Raw genomic sequence first — 15,887 nt, 5'->3', positions numbered from 1 at the left:
TGTAATCTTTGATGGGAAAATGCTTAGGATTTTTGGCACATAGAATCCGTATCTTCTAAAAAGTAATCTGGCCTTGGTTTGGGGGTAAGCCTCTAAGCATGCTGGTTTTCAGCTGTGGCTGCTCATTATAAACCCTGAGGTCATTCCAAACATCCCTGTGTCAGGCTTTGCTCCAGGGCAATTAAGCCAGAATCTGCTGGTGGGTGCTTGCCCTGCAAGATCAGAGACCAAGTTGGCTCAGTGGGAGCCATTCAAGTCTGGAGACCTGAGTTTGATTCCTGGAACCCACTAAAGGAGGGGGAGAGAATCCATTCCATAAACTATCCTCTGACCCCTATGTTCATACTGTGGCACACACAATAGTACATTGTGTGTATAATTACACACAATAGTAATTTTTTTTTTAAAAAAAGTATTATAGTTCTTCAAGTAGCTGCAGTGTCCGACTAATTTGGAAAATAACCCTTTAAGCTGTTTTGGAATTTTCTTTCTTTCTTTCTTTCTTTCTTTCTTTCTTTCTTTCTTTCTCCCAGTAGGCTAGTTGTGTTACCACATCACTATGTCTAGAAAGACAATTTGTTATGTCTTTGTGTCTGTTTTAAAATAAGAAAGCGGGGAAAGAGCTGACTGCAGATCTCAAGTTGAAATTTGGGGGGGCGGGAGAGGTAAGGAGTTAATGAACGGTCCATGAGGACCACATGAAGTTAGGTTACACAGTAAATGTCATCTTAAATGCTGATGCCGTGGCCATAATCCAAGTTGAGAATTCTAAATCAACACAACGGTTTTAAAGTTAAGCCCACAAAATTCTCTTTAGGGAATAATAACAGGTCTTCGGTGTGATGCGGTTGTAGCAAGGCCGCGAGGGAAAAGCAGCTGTGCCTTAGCACTGCTGAGAGATTTGTCGAGTGCATCAAGGTCATTGTTCAAGGTTGGCTGAGAAGAACCGCAGATTAGAAACAAATTCCTTCTTGCTTACCCATGAGGAAGGCATCTGTGCAGACTCCGGTTTCTGCAGAGCTTCCTATGGGCCTTGATGGTCTATTAGTGATGACTTTGCGCCACCGTGAGGCAATGCGAGGCACTGCGACTGGTTCTCTCGGTTCTCTTCACAAATTAGAACAAGCAGATGAAAATATCCAGGGGCGTGTGTTTGTGTGTGTGCTTGGTATGGAAGGGTCGAGATTTGGCAACATCCTCAGGTAAAAATATGACTACAAAATGCATTTGGCATTCAGGTTCACATTTTAAAGACATTTTTAAATTTGGAGAGAAGGAGAAGGAGATAGGGATATAGTTGGAAAGGGGAGAGGAGGAAGAAGGGAAGGAGGGAGAGCGAGCTGCAGTACATTTGCTGATGTCAGGAGACAGCAGACAACTGTCTCTCTTTCCCTGCTACGGCAGGGTCTCTTCTCTGCCTTTCTGAGCACTTCAGGTTAGCTGGCCCGCGTGCTTTGGGGTGGCATTCCTGTCTCCACCCACTAGCTCATCGTCCGAGCACTGTGATTATGGACATGATAGCATCTCCAGCTTTTGATGCTGGTTCTGGGGATTGAACTCGGGTCATCAGGCGTGCATAGCAGCAAGCGTTTATCCGTTAACCCGTCTCGCCTACTGAAATATGAAGCAATAGCTTTTCATTGCTCTGGTGCTTTAGAAGGAGACAATTGCAAATCTGAACAAAATCTCTAACTTTTTTTTTTGCGTACTGGTAACATTTCAGCAAGGATACTAGTCAGTCCTTCCATACATTATCACATTTAACTGACAAAATGTATTATATTGTCTCTTTTATTAACTAATAAAGAAGGACAGAAGAGCTATAGATCTGCCCATTGGCTAGAAGGTGGGTGTTTGGTTTTAATTCACGGCCCTGCATCTTAATTATGGGGACTTAAGTCTCTAAAAGTTTACTGTAAAAGTTTTGTGGGTTTTTTTCTTTGATTTTATTTCTTGAGGTGGGGCCTAACTTTGTAGCCCAGGTTGGCCTAAAACTTACTCTGTAGCCCAAGTTGATCTCAAACTTGTGGTGATCTTGCTGGTATAACCTCCTGAGTGTTGAGATTACAGGTGAGAGCCACTAGGATTGGATAAACTTTGTAGTTTTGAGATAGGGTATATTTTTGTTATATCATTTCATTGGTTGTTTCATGAAATTCCAAACAGCAAAGGCTACATGAATGCTAATCTTAATGCTATTATAATTTTTCCCTATGAATCTAGAGATTGGCATCACTTCTATTGAACAAAACTAGAGTAAATACTTTTGGTTCCTTGTCTCAGTTTTGAAAAATAAAAAATAAACAAATTTCATTGATTATCTTACATATATTTCTTAGGTCTGGAGTTTTGAATAAAGTTGGCTGGGAGAAACAAGGAAGCCACTCATTCTGGGTAAAGCATTCATTGGGATGTGTCACCTCAGCATGGCTAACTCTGTCACATGCGATTCTGGATGAATTTCTCTTAGAAATCTTAGTGGCATGTGAAAGCCAGGCTGTGACATTAGTACGCCTGGAAGTGTGAAACTATTTACGATGTGTTCTCGGCACCATAACATGATGAAGAACAGACATCCGGGAGGAATTGGGGCCTGAAACAGACATTTGGGAGGAATCAGGCCTGGCTACAATTAATAAGATGCCCAGAGAGGGACCAATGGTAAGAAAGTGACTGGCCCAGTAAGAATTAGACGTGGGTTAATATGAATGTGTGACAAATACGGTCAGGTAAATGTACCGTAGTGGAAACCTCCATCTTGCTAGACTCGCCTTTGTGCTGCCCATCAGGACTGTTGTTTGCCCTCTGTTCTTTCATGGTAAGGAAACTCATTCCTAAAGTGTAGGCTCTGTGTCGAGGTCACTCATGATGTCAGCCCCTGTCTGAGCCCGAGGTTCTTGCCGTCCAAAGCTGCTGGGCTGGGAGCATTCCCTGTGAACAAAAGTTCCTGCAAGGAAAGATGCTTCTCTGAAGTCAGGCCTGGGTGCTTTCCATTCTTCAGGCTGAAGGATGAAGATGTTGGCTTCCATCCCAGGAAGCTGGTGGAAGCTGGGTCTGGTTCCCACGAGAAACACTGACCTTCGTGCAGTAGCTAGGAGTGAAGGAAGTGACTGTATTTTATTCTTTCGTGAATGCGTTAAGAAAATCTTATTGGTAAAGTATCACTTAGAGGTGATGTTCTGACTTGGCTTTCTAGAGACTCTTCAGAATCACTTGCATGGGTGCTTGCACATGTGTGCATGTGTGTGTGTGTGTGTGTGTGTGTGTGTGTGTGTGTGAGAGAGAGAGAGAGAGAGAGAGGTATATTACAATTTACAATTTAACACTGTAGCCTATTCTTCCTCTCTGATCCCCAAATTAAAGACGACATAGTTGATGACACATTTTTGCTGTGATCTCCTTATTTTCTGGAGCACAGAGATTTGTATTTCTAGTTACAAAATAAATATTTAGATTTAAATTAAATTTGTATTTGCAATGTAAAGCTTCAGTGAAGCTCTTTTCCCTGCCCTAGCCTCACTCACTCCATCCCAAGTATTACATCGTTTGGTGCATTGTGTTTAAGAGACCACTGACCAAGGCTCTGCTTAATGAGGCCCTGCAAAAAGTCATACTGTGCCTGGATCTTCTGCTGACACAATCTTCCTGGGAAATCTGCAGACAAAGAACCCCTGTAAGAGTCCTGCTTCAGATATAAAAAAGACCACTCAGAAGCATGGTAGGCAGGACTTTATCACAAAGGGAAGTCACACTCGGTGGGGAGAGATTTTCGAATAATGTGCTCATGAGTGAAAGGCTTCCTTTATTCTGCACATTGGCAAAATAAGGCCAAGAAGGTGGGTTTTGAAGCCAAATGTCTACACTAGCTTACCCTTGGGTGTTAAACTTTAGCATCTGTCTTATCTGGGGTAAGTGTTTTGACTGGCTGGTACTGCCATTGTAGCCCCTGTAAAACAGGATTGCTGCTCCCAGCATATGACAATATGGCAAGAGAATCATGAGTTGAAGGCCACTGAGGACAAGCCAGGGAGGTCAAAGCCATCTTGTACATATCAAGACACTATCTCAGAAGAGCACCTCCAAAATGAAATAGGTCCAAGGCATAAAGCTGTGACACCCAATGTGCTTAGAGTGCCTAAAGAGCCCAACGTGTTCCTTACCACCTTCTTCCCTCACTTCCTCCTCCACCCGTGAGTTGCCAAGGTCTCTTTGAAGTCAGCTTCCTACCCGGTTTCCACACACTTTGTTCACACCTACCTCTCCCACATCTTGGGACCTGTCATGGCTCCCCCAGTTTCCTCTACCCATTCTTTGTGAAACTCTGGGTCTCCTGCCCTGAAGGATGATGTTTATGTTGTATTAGTGCTGATTTTTCTCCTAATTGGTCCAATAATTTTAGTTAATGTACTTCTCCGTCATCTTAGGAAGATTATGTTGAGGAATTTATGCAACGACTGTGTGTTCAGGCAAATATAAACAGCGTTCTAGTTTTTAACATTGCCACACAGCAACCTTATAAATAATATGTACTTACTTATTTGTAAGTATGAATATTTATAATATATTTATAACTATATACTTATAAATCATTCCCACAGTAAATTTAACCAGAAGGAGGGTGACTATACTATATTATGTACAGAAAGGGGTAAGGCCTCCAATAGGCTTAGAAGTGTCCATCAAACTCCTGAGGAATCAAGACAAAAAGCAAAGATCAAGAAAACATGCTGAAAAAAAATCACAATACACTGGAATGATTCTTGGGAGAAGGACATTTAAGGTGGATCTCGAAGGACAAATACAGTAAGTTGAGTGTGTAGAAAAAAAGATCTATTCCCTGTTAAACTATAAGGAAGAAGGTGAGTCGTTCAGAAGAGAGGAGGAATGAACGTAGCTCGGTTTTGGTGGTCTCGTTTGAGAGCCAGCGCCTGTCTCTCCAAGTCCAGGTAGAGCATCTTGTGTCCAGCTTCCACGGCATCCAGAGTCCGCCCCGTCGCTCACGATCAACGCTAACCTCTGTGTGGTGCTGTACAATGCACAGCTGCTGGCTCTTTGTTTTTAAGTCTCCAGGGACTCTAGAGAGGTTTCTCTTCGGTGAGTTTGGTTCCTGTAGAGAAGTTTCACCATCCACGTTAGGGCACAACCAGAACCACCGTGGCGGACAGAGCACAAGGAGCTGGCGGGAAGAAACTTGAGTGCACTATGTGTTTTTAGGCATCACAACACGGAGCACACAGTAGGTCTGCTGTCTCTACCCCACTCCTGGCTTGTGTCATCCCTGGCACAGTCTCCAGCGCCAATCGCAGGCTGTCACTGACTAGATCTCCCTGCAGAATTCCGATCTCATGCATTATCTTCCTTGCTGGACATTGCAAGTGAGGGTTCAGAACGAAAGTTAAGATCACTATGCTCCCCATCTTTCTGTGAACCGCTTGTGAACTTCCTCTCCTTTCTGTCAAGGAAGAGTACCTCCAACTGTTATCACAGGCGCTAGCATCTTTATCCTCTTGTTATCAGTTGGTCTTCTCCTTTCTCCCTGCTGGCCTTCTCCATAAGCTGTCATCTTCTGTCCGTGTTCAGCTGGCTGGTTAGTTTTTGCCAAGTTGACCCACATTAGGGTCATCCAGGAAGAGGGCCAATTCCTCAGTTGAGGAATTGCCATGAAATTGTCCTGCGGCCGTATCTGTGGGGCATTTTATGAAATGTTAATTGATGTAGGAAGACCCAGTCCCCTGTGGGTGGCGCTATCCGCAACCTGGTGGGTCTGGGCTCTGGAAGAGAAGTAGCTTGGCAAGGCGGAGGGAGCTATATGGGAAACAGCGTTCATTGTCTCTTCTGAGTTCCCACCGTGGCACCCCTTAGCTATAGACTGTACTCTGTCAGCCGAATAAGCTCTCTACCCGTTAGCTTTGGCCAGTGTTCTTATGCAAACCAGGACATTAATGTTGTATTGTCTATGTTCCCCCATTCTACCAGTAACTTATAAGTCTAAAGGAATTTTTAGATCAAAGGTTCGATCTACCTGATCATGCAAGTTCACGTCCTAATGTCCTGCCCACTGAACTGTTGAAGAGTGTGGAGCCCTGGCCTGCGAGAACTAGAAGCTGCTACAGTTTCTGATTCGTTGTGAAGTCTTAATAAATAAAGTGTTTAAAAACGACTTAATCCGCATATGTATGGATTTTTGTGGAGTTTAACGAAAAGGGCAATTTAATATTCAATCCAGCTGCCCTAGTGTTACCCAATGCATACTTTAACCAGCAGCCTTGGAGACTGTATGATTCTCAAAGCCCTTGTCTGTCTTCTAACTTTGAACTCCAGGACCCTCGTCCAAAGGATGCCCATGCAACTTTAAAACGTACAGTAAGTTACACTTTGATACCGGAGGATGTGATGCCCATGTTCTTCTGGGGCAGCTATCCACTGGATGTGCGCTATGGTTCAGTGTGTAACTTTCTGAACCTCATTTCCCTCACTTGAAATTGGGGTGCCTTGAAGCAGGCAGACTTGAAGGGGTGTTTGAAGACTGGCTATGTGCTTTCTCTCTCGCGGGTCATCTGTACTAATGGAGAACCCACTGAGTTGTGCCCTCTACTGATTGGCAGCCCTGACATTCTCCAGCAGCTGTAGCATTTTCTTGTTCACACGAGCATCTCTTTGCATGGAACTGTGATCTTTCCTCTAAGAACGAGAGCCTTGTCATTATAAAAGAAGTGCATGCTTCCTAGAGGAGAGTTTAGACTGTTTAGGTAACAACTCAACAATCACAGGCAATCTTTTGAGTAACCTTAGTATTCTACAAATACGCCATCAGTCTATGTGTGTTCCTGTAGAAGACATTTGGCTTGTCGGGTCTTAATCAGGAAAGCATTTGGGGCAAATCCAAACAGGATTATAGCAACACATTCCGCTCTACACTCATGTCAAGGAGCGGCCTCTTGTTTTCTGCAAACTTTATGGGAATGTAAGAAAATACTGCTTACTGAAGATGCTTGAGTCTCCCTAACAAAATGGAGAGGGGGGGAATTTGAGCTGTGGATAAAAAAACATCAGAAAGAAAGAAGCAGAGAAAGGGAGAAGAAGAGAGAGCAGAGAGGCAAAGAATAAGAGGAGAGGGGCTGGGAGAAGAAGGGATGAGTAGAAGATAAAAAAGAAACAACAGTTGAGACAAATCAAGGAGAAGAGAAAAGAGAGCTTAAAATAGGAAGAAGGCTTTAAACCCCTAGCTGGACCAGGATTGGATGGGTTGTGGGGCGAGGACAAAGCTGGTGCAAAGCTGTGGAGTAAGAGCCGGTAGCAGAGGTCTTACTCTTTTTCTCCTGGCACCCATGAGAGCAAGTTTGTCCAGACAGAGTTTGGTGTGGCGGTCCAAATCTGGAAAAAGACTCCTAAGTAATTATTTCATAGCTTTATGGCTTTGAGATGCATAGCTCGTCTATGCCCCGGTGTTTTTATCTGTGCACTGGGAAACCTGTCAATGATGCAATCAATAGTGTTGCTAATTATTAAAATAGCTGGGGTGTAGCGCCGAAATGTCAAGCATTGAAAGTCATGCCTCTGCTTATGAAAAACCTAGAGTTAGAGCATTTGAGGGGGTAGAGAGGTGGATCAATGGATAAGAGCACTGACTGCTTTTCCAGAGGACCTAGGTTCAGTTCCCAGTACCTGCGTGGCTGTTCACAATTTTAGCTCCAGTTCCAAGGGACCCATGGTCTTCTGGTTTCCTTGAGTGCTGTATGCACGTGGTGCATGGACATACATGCCGACAAAATACCTGGCCACGTACAATAAAAACAAATCTTTGGAAAAAACATTTAAAATCATTATTATTGTAAATTCAAATATTTTGTAAATTCAAATAATATTGTAAATTCAGATATTTTGTGTAGTTAGAGGCAAATAAAGATGAACCAAGCTGTTTGAGTTTCCCTGTAGGTTTGGGGGTACAAATCTTGGGTCATGACAAAGTTACTTGGGAACATGCCCAGCTCCACTCCCCACAACTGTGAAGTGTTCGAGTCCATCCATGTCTCAGCTTCCTCCTTATGAAACAGAATGTATGGGTATCTTCTAGGATTCTTGTAAGGATTAAAATAAGGCTTGACGAACAAGCGCTCAATTAATAGGTATTAATTATCAATAGTTTATTGCCATTTGCTGTTTGTTCTGAAGTATTTTAAAGCTGTTTAAATTAGACCTTCATGATATGCATTCCAACCTTCTTACGTTCCTAGAACCTTTGATGATTTCTTTATATAAACAGATAGGAAGCAATGAGGTCAAAGTCTCCAATTCTTTAAAAAATCCTACCCCACTGTAAGGCAGTTGTCCGCCTGGGCTCTTCCCTGTGAGATCGCTGCTAATAGGACAGGCAGGTCTGCAGATTTCAGCTCTGCTTCCCTCCTTTGAACGGCTGAGCTCAGAATGGAACTTCTCTAGCTGGCGAGTTTTAGGGAGCGCTACTTTGTGACATTTCTGTTTGTTTTCATCTGATGGTTGTGCCCTTCCCTTCTGCAGCAGTTGCCCTGGAATGCTTTCTGTTCTAAAGCCACTCACAGGAGCCCTAGGAAGGAAGCTAAAGGTTTCGCGAAGCATCAGGCTGCCAATGGCTGACAACGCATCTCTCTCCAGTGTTCGCTTTCTTCCCTCCGGTTCTGGGCTTTGTGAACAGGCAGGGGCAGAGTCCCGAGAGAACTGCTTTGGATCCCCAGGGCTTTACCTTGGGCCTCTGGATCTGCTGACGTGGGAGCAAGCAGATACATGGCTGGGAAGAGATGAGCTGCGCTTGAGTGTGATCGTACAAAAACCTAAATTAGACATTTCAGATAGGAATTCTGTATAAGAATTATTCTCGGAAATGTGTGAATCTACATACTGGAGGATGTTCACATCAAATCTCAGTGCATAATTTTGCTTCTAAGTGGATTCCTAATTTGCTGGCTTCAGAGCCTGAATAAAGCTGCACTGTGCAGAGACTGTGATGTCCCTTAACTGTCACTTGTTGGTGGCCCCACTGCTAAGGATTTGTTCCCAAGAATATGGCCTTAGATTTTATCACGGAATGTTTGGCTATTAACAGAAGCATTTGTTGGTGACATCCTCACCAACCTGCAGGTTTCCTGGCTGCGCTCTGTCCGATGGCTCACTGATGATGGAAGCAGGACCGTGGCTGTCTCCCTGAGTGCCCAGAGCAGTTGCTGACACCCCTCAGGCAGTGGCTGTGTGGAGACATCTCTCATCCATCTTCTCAGCAATGCCTAATACAGTTCTGTACACTCACTGAGCAATCGTGTGTGTGTGTGTGTGTGTGTGTGTGTGTGTGTGTGCATGCACGCTTGTGTGAACAGTGTTCTATATGTTTGCATGTTGAAATGGGTAAATTAGTGTGCGTGCTTATGTGAGAGCAGAGGTCACATCATGTGTCTGCACTGAGTACTCCCATCTTAATTTTTGAGACAGCGTCTCTCCCTCAGCTTGGAGCTTACCCCTCGCCTCAGCTGGATAGTCTTTCTGTTCCAGGGACTTTTCTATCGCCATAGCTGCTGTGAGCTTTTGAGAGTGACACTTAAAGCTCAGAAGTTTGTGTTTCACCCCCCCCCATCATCCTGCTGATTCTTGCAGCCTCATCTCCTGCAGTATCCCCTGAGCCTTGGTGGTGGCAGTGGGGGATGAGAAAGATGTCGCATTGATGGGGGAGCAGCTTTAATGCACTTTCTCTGATTGCTATCATGTAATCTCAAAAATTATTTTTTCGTTGCTTTTTTTTTTTGAGACAAGGTTTCCCAGTGTAGCTTTTTGGAGCCTGTCCCGGAACTCACTCTGTAGTCCAGGCTGGCTTCAAGCTGACAGAGATCCACCTGCCTCTGCCTCCCGAGTGCTGGAATTAATAGCATGTGCCACCACCTCTTGGCTCAAAACTGAATATCATCATCTGTATTTTTCAGGAGAAGGGACTGATGTTCAAAGGCAGGAAGTAACTTGTGTAGTACCTACTGGGATGAGATTCTGTTCCATCTGGCTCCACCACTGTTTCTTAGTGTCTACACTGGCTCATGATGAGCATTCTCTCTCTCTCTCTCTCTCTCCCTCCCTCCCTCCCTCCCTCTCACCCTCCCTCTCACCCTCCCTCTCTCCCCCTCTTTCTCTTCCCACACCTTTCTGTCTCTCTCTACCCCCTTCTCTGACTCTCTGTCTCTTATAATATACCATCTCTGTTTCCCCTACATAATCTTCATTTTCATAATCTTCATTTTCAACTTTCAATTTCTGGGAAGAAAGGCTACCGGTACATCAGCCTGCCTTCCATGATATCATGTAGCACCAGTGAGACTCTAGCTGGGTACCGAGTCCATCACCTTCTGGCTCCATGGCATCAGACAGTTGTCCTTGCCTTCTGCCCTTTCTCTTCTCATCTTCATATTGAGGGTGACAGCAGTCACTAGCTCGTGTGGTCGTTCCAGGGCCTAAGTGGTTTATTTTATAGAGTATGCTTACAGCAGGTCCCAGCTCATAGTGAGGGCTGCTTATTATTTCAGCTAGAATTATCTGGATGGATTCACCGAGCCCTTAACTGTGGAATACTGAGAAAGTGACCATTAAGCTTTAACCATCTAAAATCCTCACCAACAGAAGTTGCCATTTTTTCCTCCAAACAGTTAAGTAGTTCACGCTTCTGAGGCTCTTCTGTGCGGCCCCATCCGAAGGCAGCTGATTTGGTCTAGCCTGGGTCTGAGTTCTCTACCCGGAAATAGAATTCAGGTGCGTGTAGTACACATCCCAGCGGCAAACACCACAGGGAAACTGGCCATCCAGGAAGGGGCTACCTGCCATCTGGTAACCATGTCCCCAGTGGGTAAACTGAGTCATTCATCTGTAGCAAGGCACAGGTAGAGAAGTCTTGCTCAAGCATTTAGCTTCCTTCAACTTTTCCCTCCGTACATTAGGGGTGAACTCTGTAGGGATCTTTCTTGTTGAGCTGCTTTCAAAAGCAGGGACAGAAATAATGAGTGTGACGGGAGAAGGGACCAAGGAGTCAGAGAGCTTACCTCAGTGTGTGGGCTGTGGGGTTGGAGGGTGCTCGTCAGCTGGTTACCGTGTGTCTCTGGAAGCACCCCTCCTTTGCACAGTGTGTGAGGCACAGGCTTCAGAGTAGGATCTAGGTTCAAATCTCGCCCCTGTCACCGGGCAAATCACTCCTCTTCTGACTTGTATTTTCCTTGTCGATTAAGTGACCTTCTCCCGGGCCTCCTGCTGCGTGAGTTCCCGGCCCTTTAGGGAAATGGCTTTCAGTTTCAATTGAAAAGTAATAGAAACTTTAAAAAAAAACCACAAAACAAAAATAAAACCCTTATGCTTATGATTCCCTAAGTCAGGGCCGTGTCTTCTCTCCCAGTGAATGACTGTGTCCTGGCCTCTTATCTGGTTCTTGGAAAATCATCCTCTGTACTGTGTGTACTCAGGTACCTTTGCCGGTGGGGGAGTGGTCAACCTGACAGTTTATATTAATGGGAAGCTGGCTATGGGAGGAGACAAAGGAAAACCCAGGGAATAATGAGTATTACAGCCTGTAAATGCCTTCTATCATTGCCATCTTCAATGTTTGATGTTAGGACTCCAGCAAACATTTTATGATCGTTTTCATTATTGTTGTTGCTATTATTACTGTCATTACACAAACTGGTAAGAGTGAGATTCCATTTTATTTTTTAGTCATTAAAGAAATCATTGCTTTAGAAAATTTTAAAGTAAGTTTAGCGAAAACAAAACAAACAAAAGAACGCCTCACGATAGAACTTTCAAGACATGAATGATTGAGAGCGGAGGTGTCCTGCTGACCAGTGACCGGAGGGCCGGCCACAGTGCTGTTTCCTTCTGTCTCAGCTGCCAAGTTTCCTTCCGGGTTCTGAATCCTGTCTTGGCCCCGGCTAAGATGTCTCAGACTGTATCAGATGCGAACGTGGCCAGAGATCAGGGTGCATGGCAGCATCTGAGACAAGAGAGGGGCTGGGCCACCAGCACTTGGGGCTCAGGTCGCTCTTCACGTGTGTCTAGATGCCAGGCAGAAGGAATAAGGAAAATGGGGCTGGGAATGGCTGAGGTGTTGGTTGAAGTTTGAACCTGGAGGACCGCAGTGATTCAGCTGTGGCCGTGAGCCACACGTGAATAAAGGGTGCTCTCCACACAGAGCAGGGCAGCGCCAGCTTGGCAGGGGACACCTAGCTTTGCCTCCCATGTAAATCAGCTCTCAGGATGCTAGAGAAACACAGCAAATGTGGCAGCACTGAATACAGGAAGGAACAAGTCTGCGTTTACACAAGCGTTTTGTAATGACAGAGTAAGTGCCTCACTATTTATTACAAAGGTCTTTTTTTCCTCACATGACTCATATATCAGAGTTTAGACATGCTTTCTATTCTTCTGGCATTTTGTTTGTTCATTTTTGTTTTACAAGACAGGACTTCTCTGCATAGTCCTGGCTGCCCTGGAACTTTCTCTGTAGACCAGGCTGTCCTCAAACTCAGAGATCCATCTGCCTCTGCCTCCTGAGTGCAGTTATTAAAGACATGTGCCACCATGCCCAGCCATCTGCTGGCATTTTTCCTACAATGATATTCTTCCTTTTGTGCCCATTTTTTGTCTAACAGTATGCTTTGTATACGGTAGGATTTTAGTAAATATTTAAGTGATAGATAAATGGTCACTCTTTGCTGTACTATCATTTGATCCATACTTCAAAATAGAAAAAGACATTTCTAGATTTACCCCATTTCAACATGTCATTATTCATGTTGGCCTCATTTTCCTTCATTCACACCTCAGATATCAGTGGGTTCCCTGAAAGCCAGGATTGGCTGTGCATGTGTCTAAGCGTGAATGTGTCTGTGAGTGGAACATTCTTGATCTAAGAAACGTCGTATCCGGTGATGGGGATTGCACACATTACCCTCATGCACAGAGCCCCCTGCTAACCCACAGAGGTTCTGAAACAGTGGAAAAAGATGATGCAGGAGATAAATGCATTGAGAACCGAGCAGACTCCATTGAAACCGGGTTTCCATTATGCAATCTTAGAGCCACACTCAGAAGCAGTAGCGGGCAGAGAGCCATGGTTTGCCTAAGAAAGCACAGCCTAGCTTTTGACAAGAACGGGAATTCCGAGACTTGTCGTGTTTCTCTTTCGGTGGATGAAACTTGGCATTGCCAGGGGAGGGGTAGCAGAATGTGCAGCAGATGAAAATTGGCGAGGATGGGCTGCAAGCAGGGAAAAGACCCTGTTCTTTGGTGTCAGCCCTGTTTTGCTGGCGAGCTGTGCTACACAGAGAGAGACACCATCAAGGAAGATTCCCCAGGCCCCTGCATTTGCTAACCTGCGTCCAGAAATCTCAGTGAGCCATGCACGCGTGGCTATGCAAGGAAATCTGACACACGTGGTTTTAAACTCGTTGACTATGGCAGTCACTATGATGAGGGACCTGGACATCCTCCTTGGGCTTTAATTCTTAGTTGCTTCTGGAAGATAATTCATCATTTAGTATTGACTATATTTAAAATTTGTCTTTTGGATTCAACTAGCTGTTTCCAAATCCTTTGCTTCCTGACTTTGTCCACAGCCCAATTTATATACAATAACTTAAGTCAAACTTAGCAGTAAGTTGTGGTTGATATGCAGATTAAGCTATGATTTCCAACCCAGTTGTCAGTCATCGGCACCGTCCTGTCGGCGATAGGTAAGGCTTCTTTAAGTTTATGTACTCACCAAAGGGTCTCAGTTTTCCACAAAATTCGCTGTGGTAGTACTGTATGATGATTTGAGTTCCACCGGACTCCACTGTGCTCACAGAAGTCACGTGCACACCAGTGGTGGGAATTTGTAAAGTATGGAGAGTGGAGTAGGGAAGCCTGGGGTAGCCAGGAAGAGCCTGGTAACACATGGGCGCGTCACTCAAGACCGGAGCGGTGCGCTGTAGTGAGCGTCTCTGGGCCTCTATGGCATCTCTGATCTCTTCCCCTCGTAACAGAAATGTTTCTCTGGGCTTGATTCATCTGCTTTTCTCTTTTCTAACCTTCTGTCCCATTTTCCTGTATTCTAATGATCTACTAGAGACAAATTGTTCAAACTAAGAGTTATCAGTCTTAAAGAATTATCTAGAATATACTAAGTAATACAATTCAACTTCTGAGAAGCATGGCAAAGAAAATGAATTTCTGCATATCAGTCTTCCCTTTGTGTTAGAATACCCTCAGGAAGGCATTAAGGTATCGATCATAATTAGTCGAAGATTTAAAAAAAGGAACGTATTTAGTGTCCTAGGGAACAGCGAATGGAATGAACATAGAAGCCTGCCCTTGCTCCATGTGACCTCCAGGTGGTGCTGTCGACCCAGGCATGGAAAGCCGACGCCAGGCTCCGTTTATAGCAGGATTTTCACTTTTTCAAAAAATATTTTCTGTCTCTACAGATGTGTTCTTTTAAATGGTCAATAAAATTTTATAACCACTATTTGAAAAATCGCAAGATTATTGTGATTTGTGCTTTCCGGGCAAGGATATTTCTTTCCGTCCAGACACTCTCAGCCAGTCAGATGTCTGCATTTGTTCTGTGTCCTCCCTTTTCCGTCCTTCCCACCTCTCCAGTACCCAGGCTCAGTCACAGATACTTGGATTGTTAACGGGACTCATTGAGTATCTTTAGCTACTGCTTAAGTTTAAAATACACTTCCTGGTTCAGCTATAGTAACTCAGTTCCATGCACTCTGAATGGACACAACCTTTTTTACACCTCAAGCCAGCGTGATATTTGGAGTTCGTCAGGGAAATGCTTGTCATGCATTGGAGATATTTTGAGGTCACTTATGCAGTGCACCCCGCGGTCTAATCATATTCTCTAGGAAAGCGTTTCTAGATAAACACCAGGAGGAGATTTTGTTTCCTATTTAGAAAGATTTCGGGCCACCAGCCGTGGAAAGGCCCTCACCAAAAAAGAGCAGTACGAGACACTACCCTAATGTGGGGGCAAAGTTGGGAATTTTTCAGACTGACTTTAAGACCATCCACTAATTTTCCTTTTGTGTCCCTCCTGTCTCTCTTCTCCCACAGGGCTTTGTGAACAAGCTGGACGAGTTCATCCAGTGGCTACATGAAGCTATGGAGACCACGGAGAACTGGACTCCTCCTAAAGCAGAGACGGATAGCCTTCGTCTGTACCTGGAGACACACTTGGTAGGCGGGACCGTGTTGTGTAGTGCCCTTTCTGTAAAGGACTTGGATGTGGTGCTGGTTTGTTTAGGTCCAATAGCTGCTTTAGTTACCAGAAGTCTTTATAAACTAACGAAGCCAAGCTTCAGTGGGGTTAAACTGAACGTTTGCCAGCATTTCAAGCAGCAAGATGACACCCAAGGCCTCCATATTTCAAATTGATGTTTCAAAGATCTTTCCAGGAAGGCCCCTGTTTTAAAATAGCTTAGAAAATCTTTTTAGACCTGTGTTCTCCTAAGTGACAACCGAAGATTTCTCTCTTCTTGAAAGAAACAAATGAACAAAAGAGAAAAATGGGATGACCATTCTGAAGCGTTCTAGAATTCTTGTAAAATTAACGAGCCTCTCATTATCAAGAAGGTCTATTTAATCTGTTCTACACTTGGCTATTTTAATAAAATATTTAAAATGATGATCTCCATCAATTCTGCTGCTAGGTGGATTTTTCAGCAGATAATTAATACAACAGTCATTACACTGGGCCCTGGGCTTAGGGAAAACCAGGGAGTAGTCATGGAAAACATTTGGATGGCTGCGCTTTGGTTCTGCTCAAAGCAGGAATTATAGACCAGGGTGCAGTTGATGAACCTCGGGAGGTTTGTACCGAATGCTTTAAATGGCCGATATCAATT

General features: G+C 44.3%; 1 protein-coding gene across 4 annotated transcripts in view; it reads left to right on the top strand.

Moving 5' to 3' along the window:
- Akap6 (A-kinase anchoring protein 6) overlaps nt 1-15,887 on the top strand; it is a 423,239-nt gene that overhangs the window by 193,594 nt on the left and 213,758 nt on the right. For all 4 annotated transcript variants that reach the window (XM_048415577.3, XM_048415579.3, XM_048415578.3 and 1 more), the window contains one exon: nt 15,097-15,219. In XM_048415577.3, the coding sequence (XP_048271534.3) occupies nt 15,097-15,219 (123 nt within the window). The remainder of the gene's footprint in view (nt 1-15,096; nt 15,220-15,887) is intronic.

The sequence above is a fragment of the Myodes glareolus genome, chromosome 11 (assembly GCF_982192425.1).
Source record: "Myodes glareolus chromosome 11, mMyoGla1.1, whole genome shotgun sequence".
Lineage (NCBI taxonomy): Eukaryota > Metazoa > Chordata > Mammalia > Rodentia > Cricetidae > Myodes > Myodes glareolus.
The sequence above is the reverse complement of the archived record's forward strand: the minus strand, read 5'-3'. Positions and strand labels throughout refer to the sequence as shown.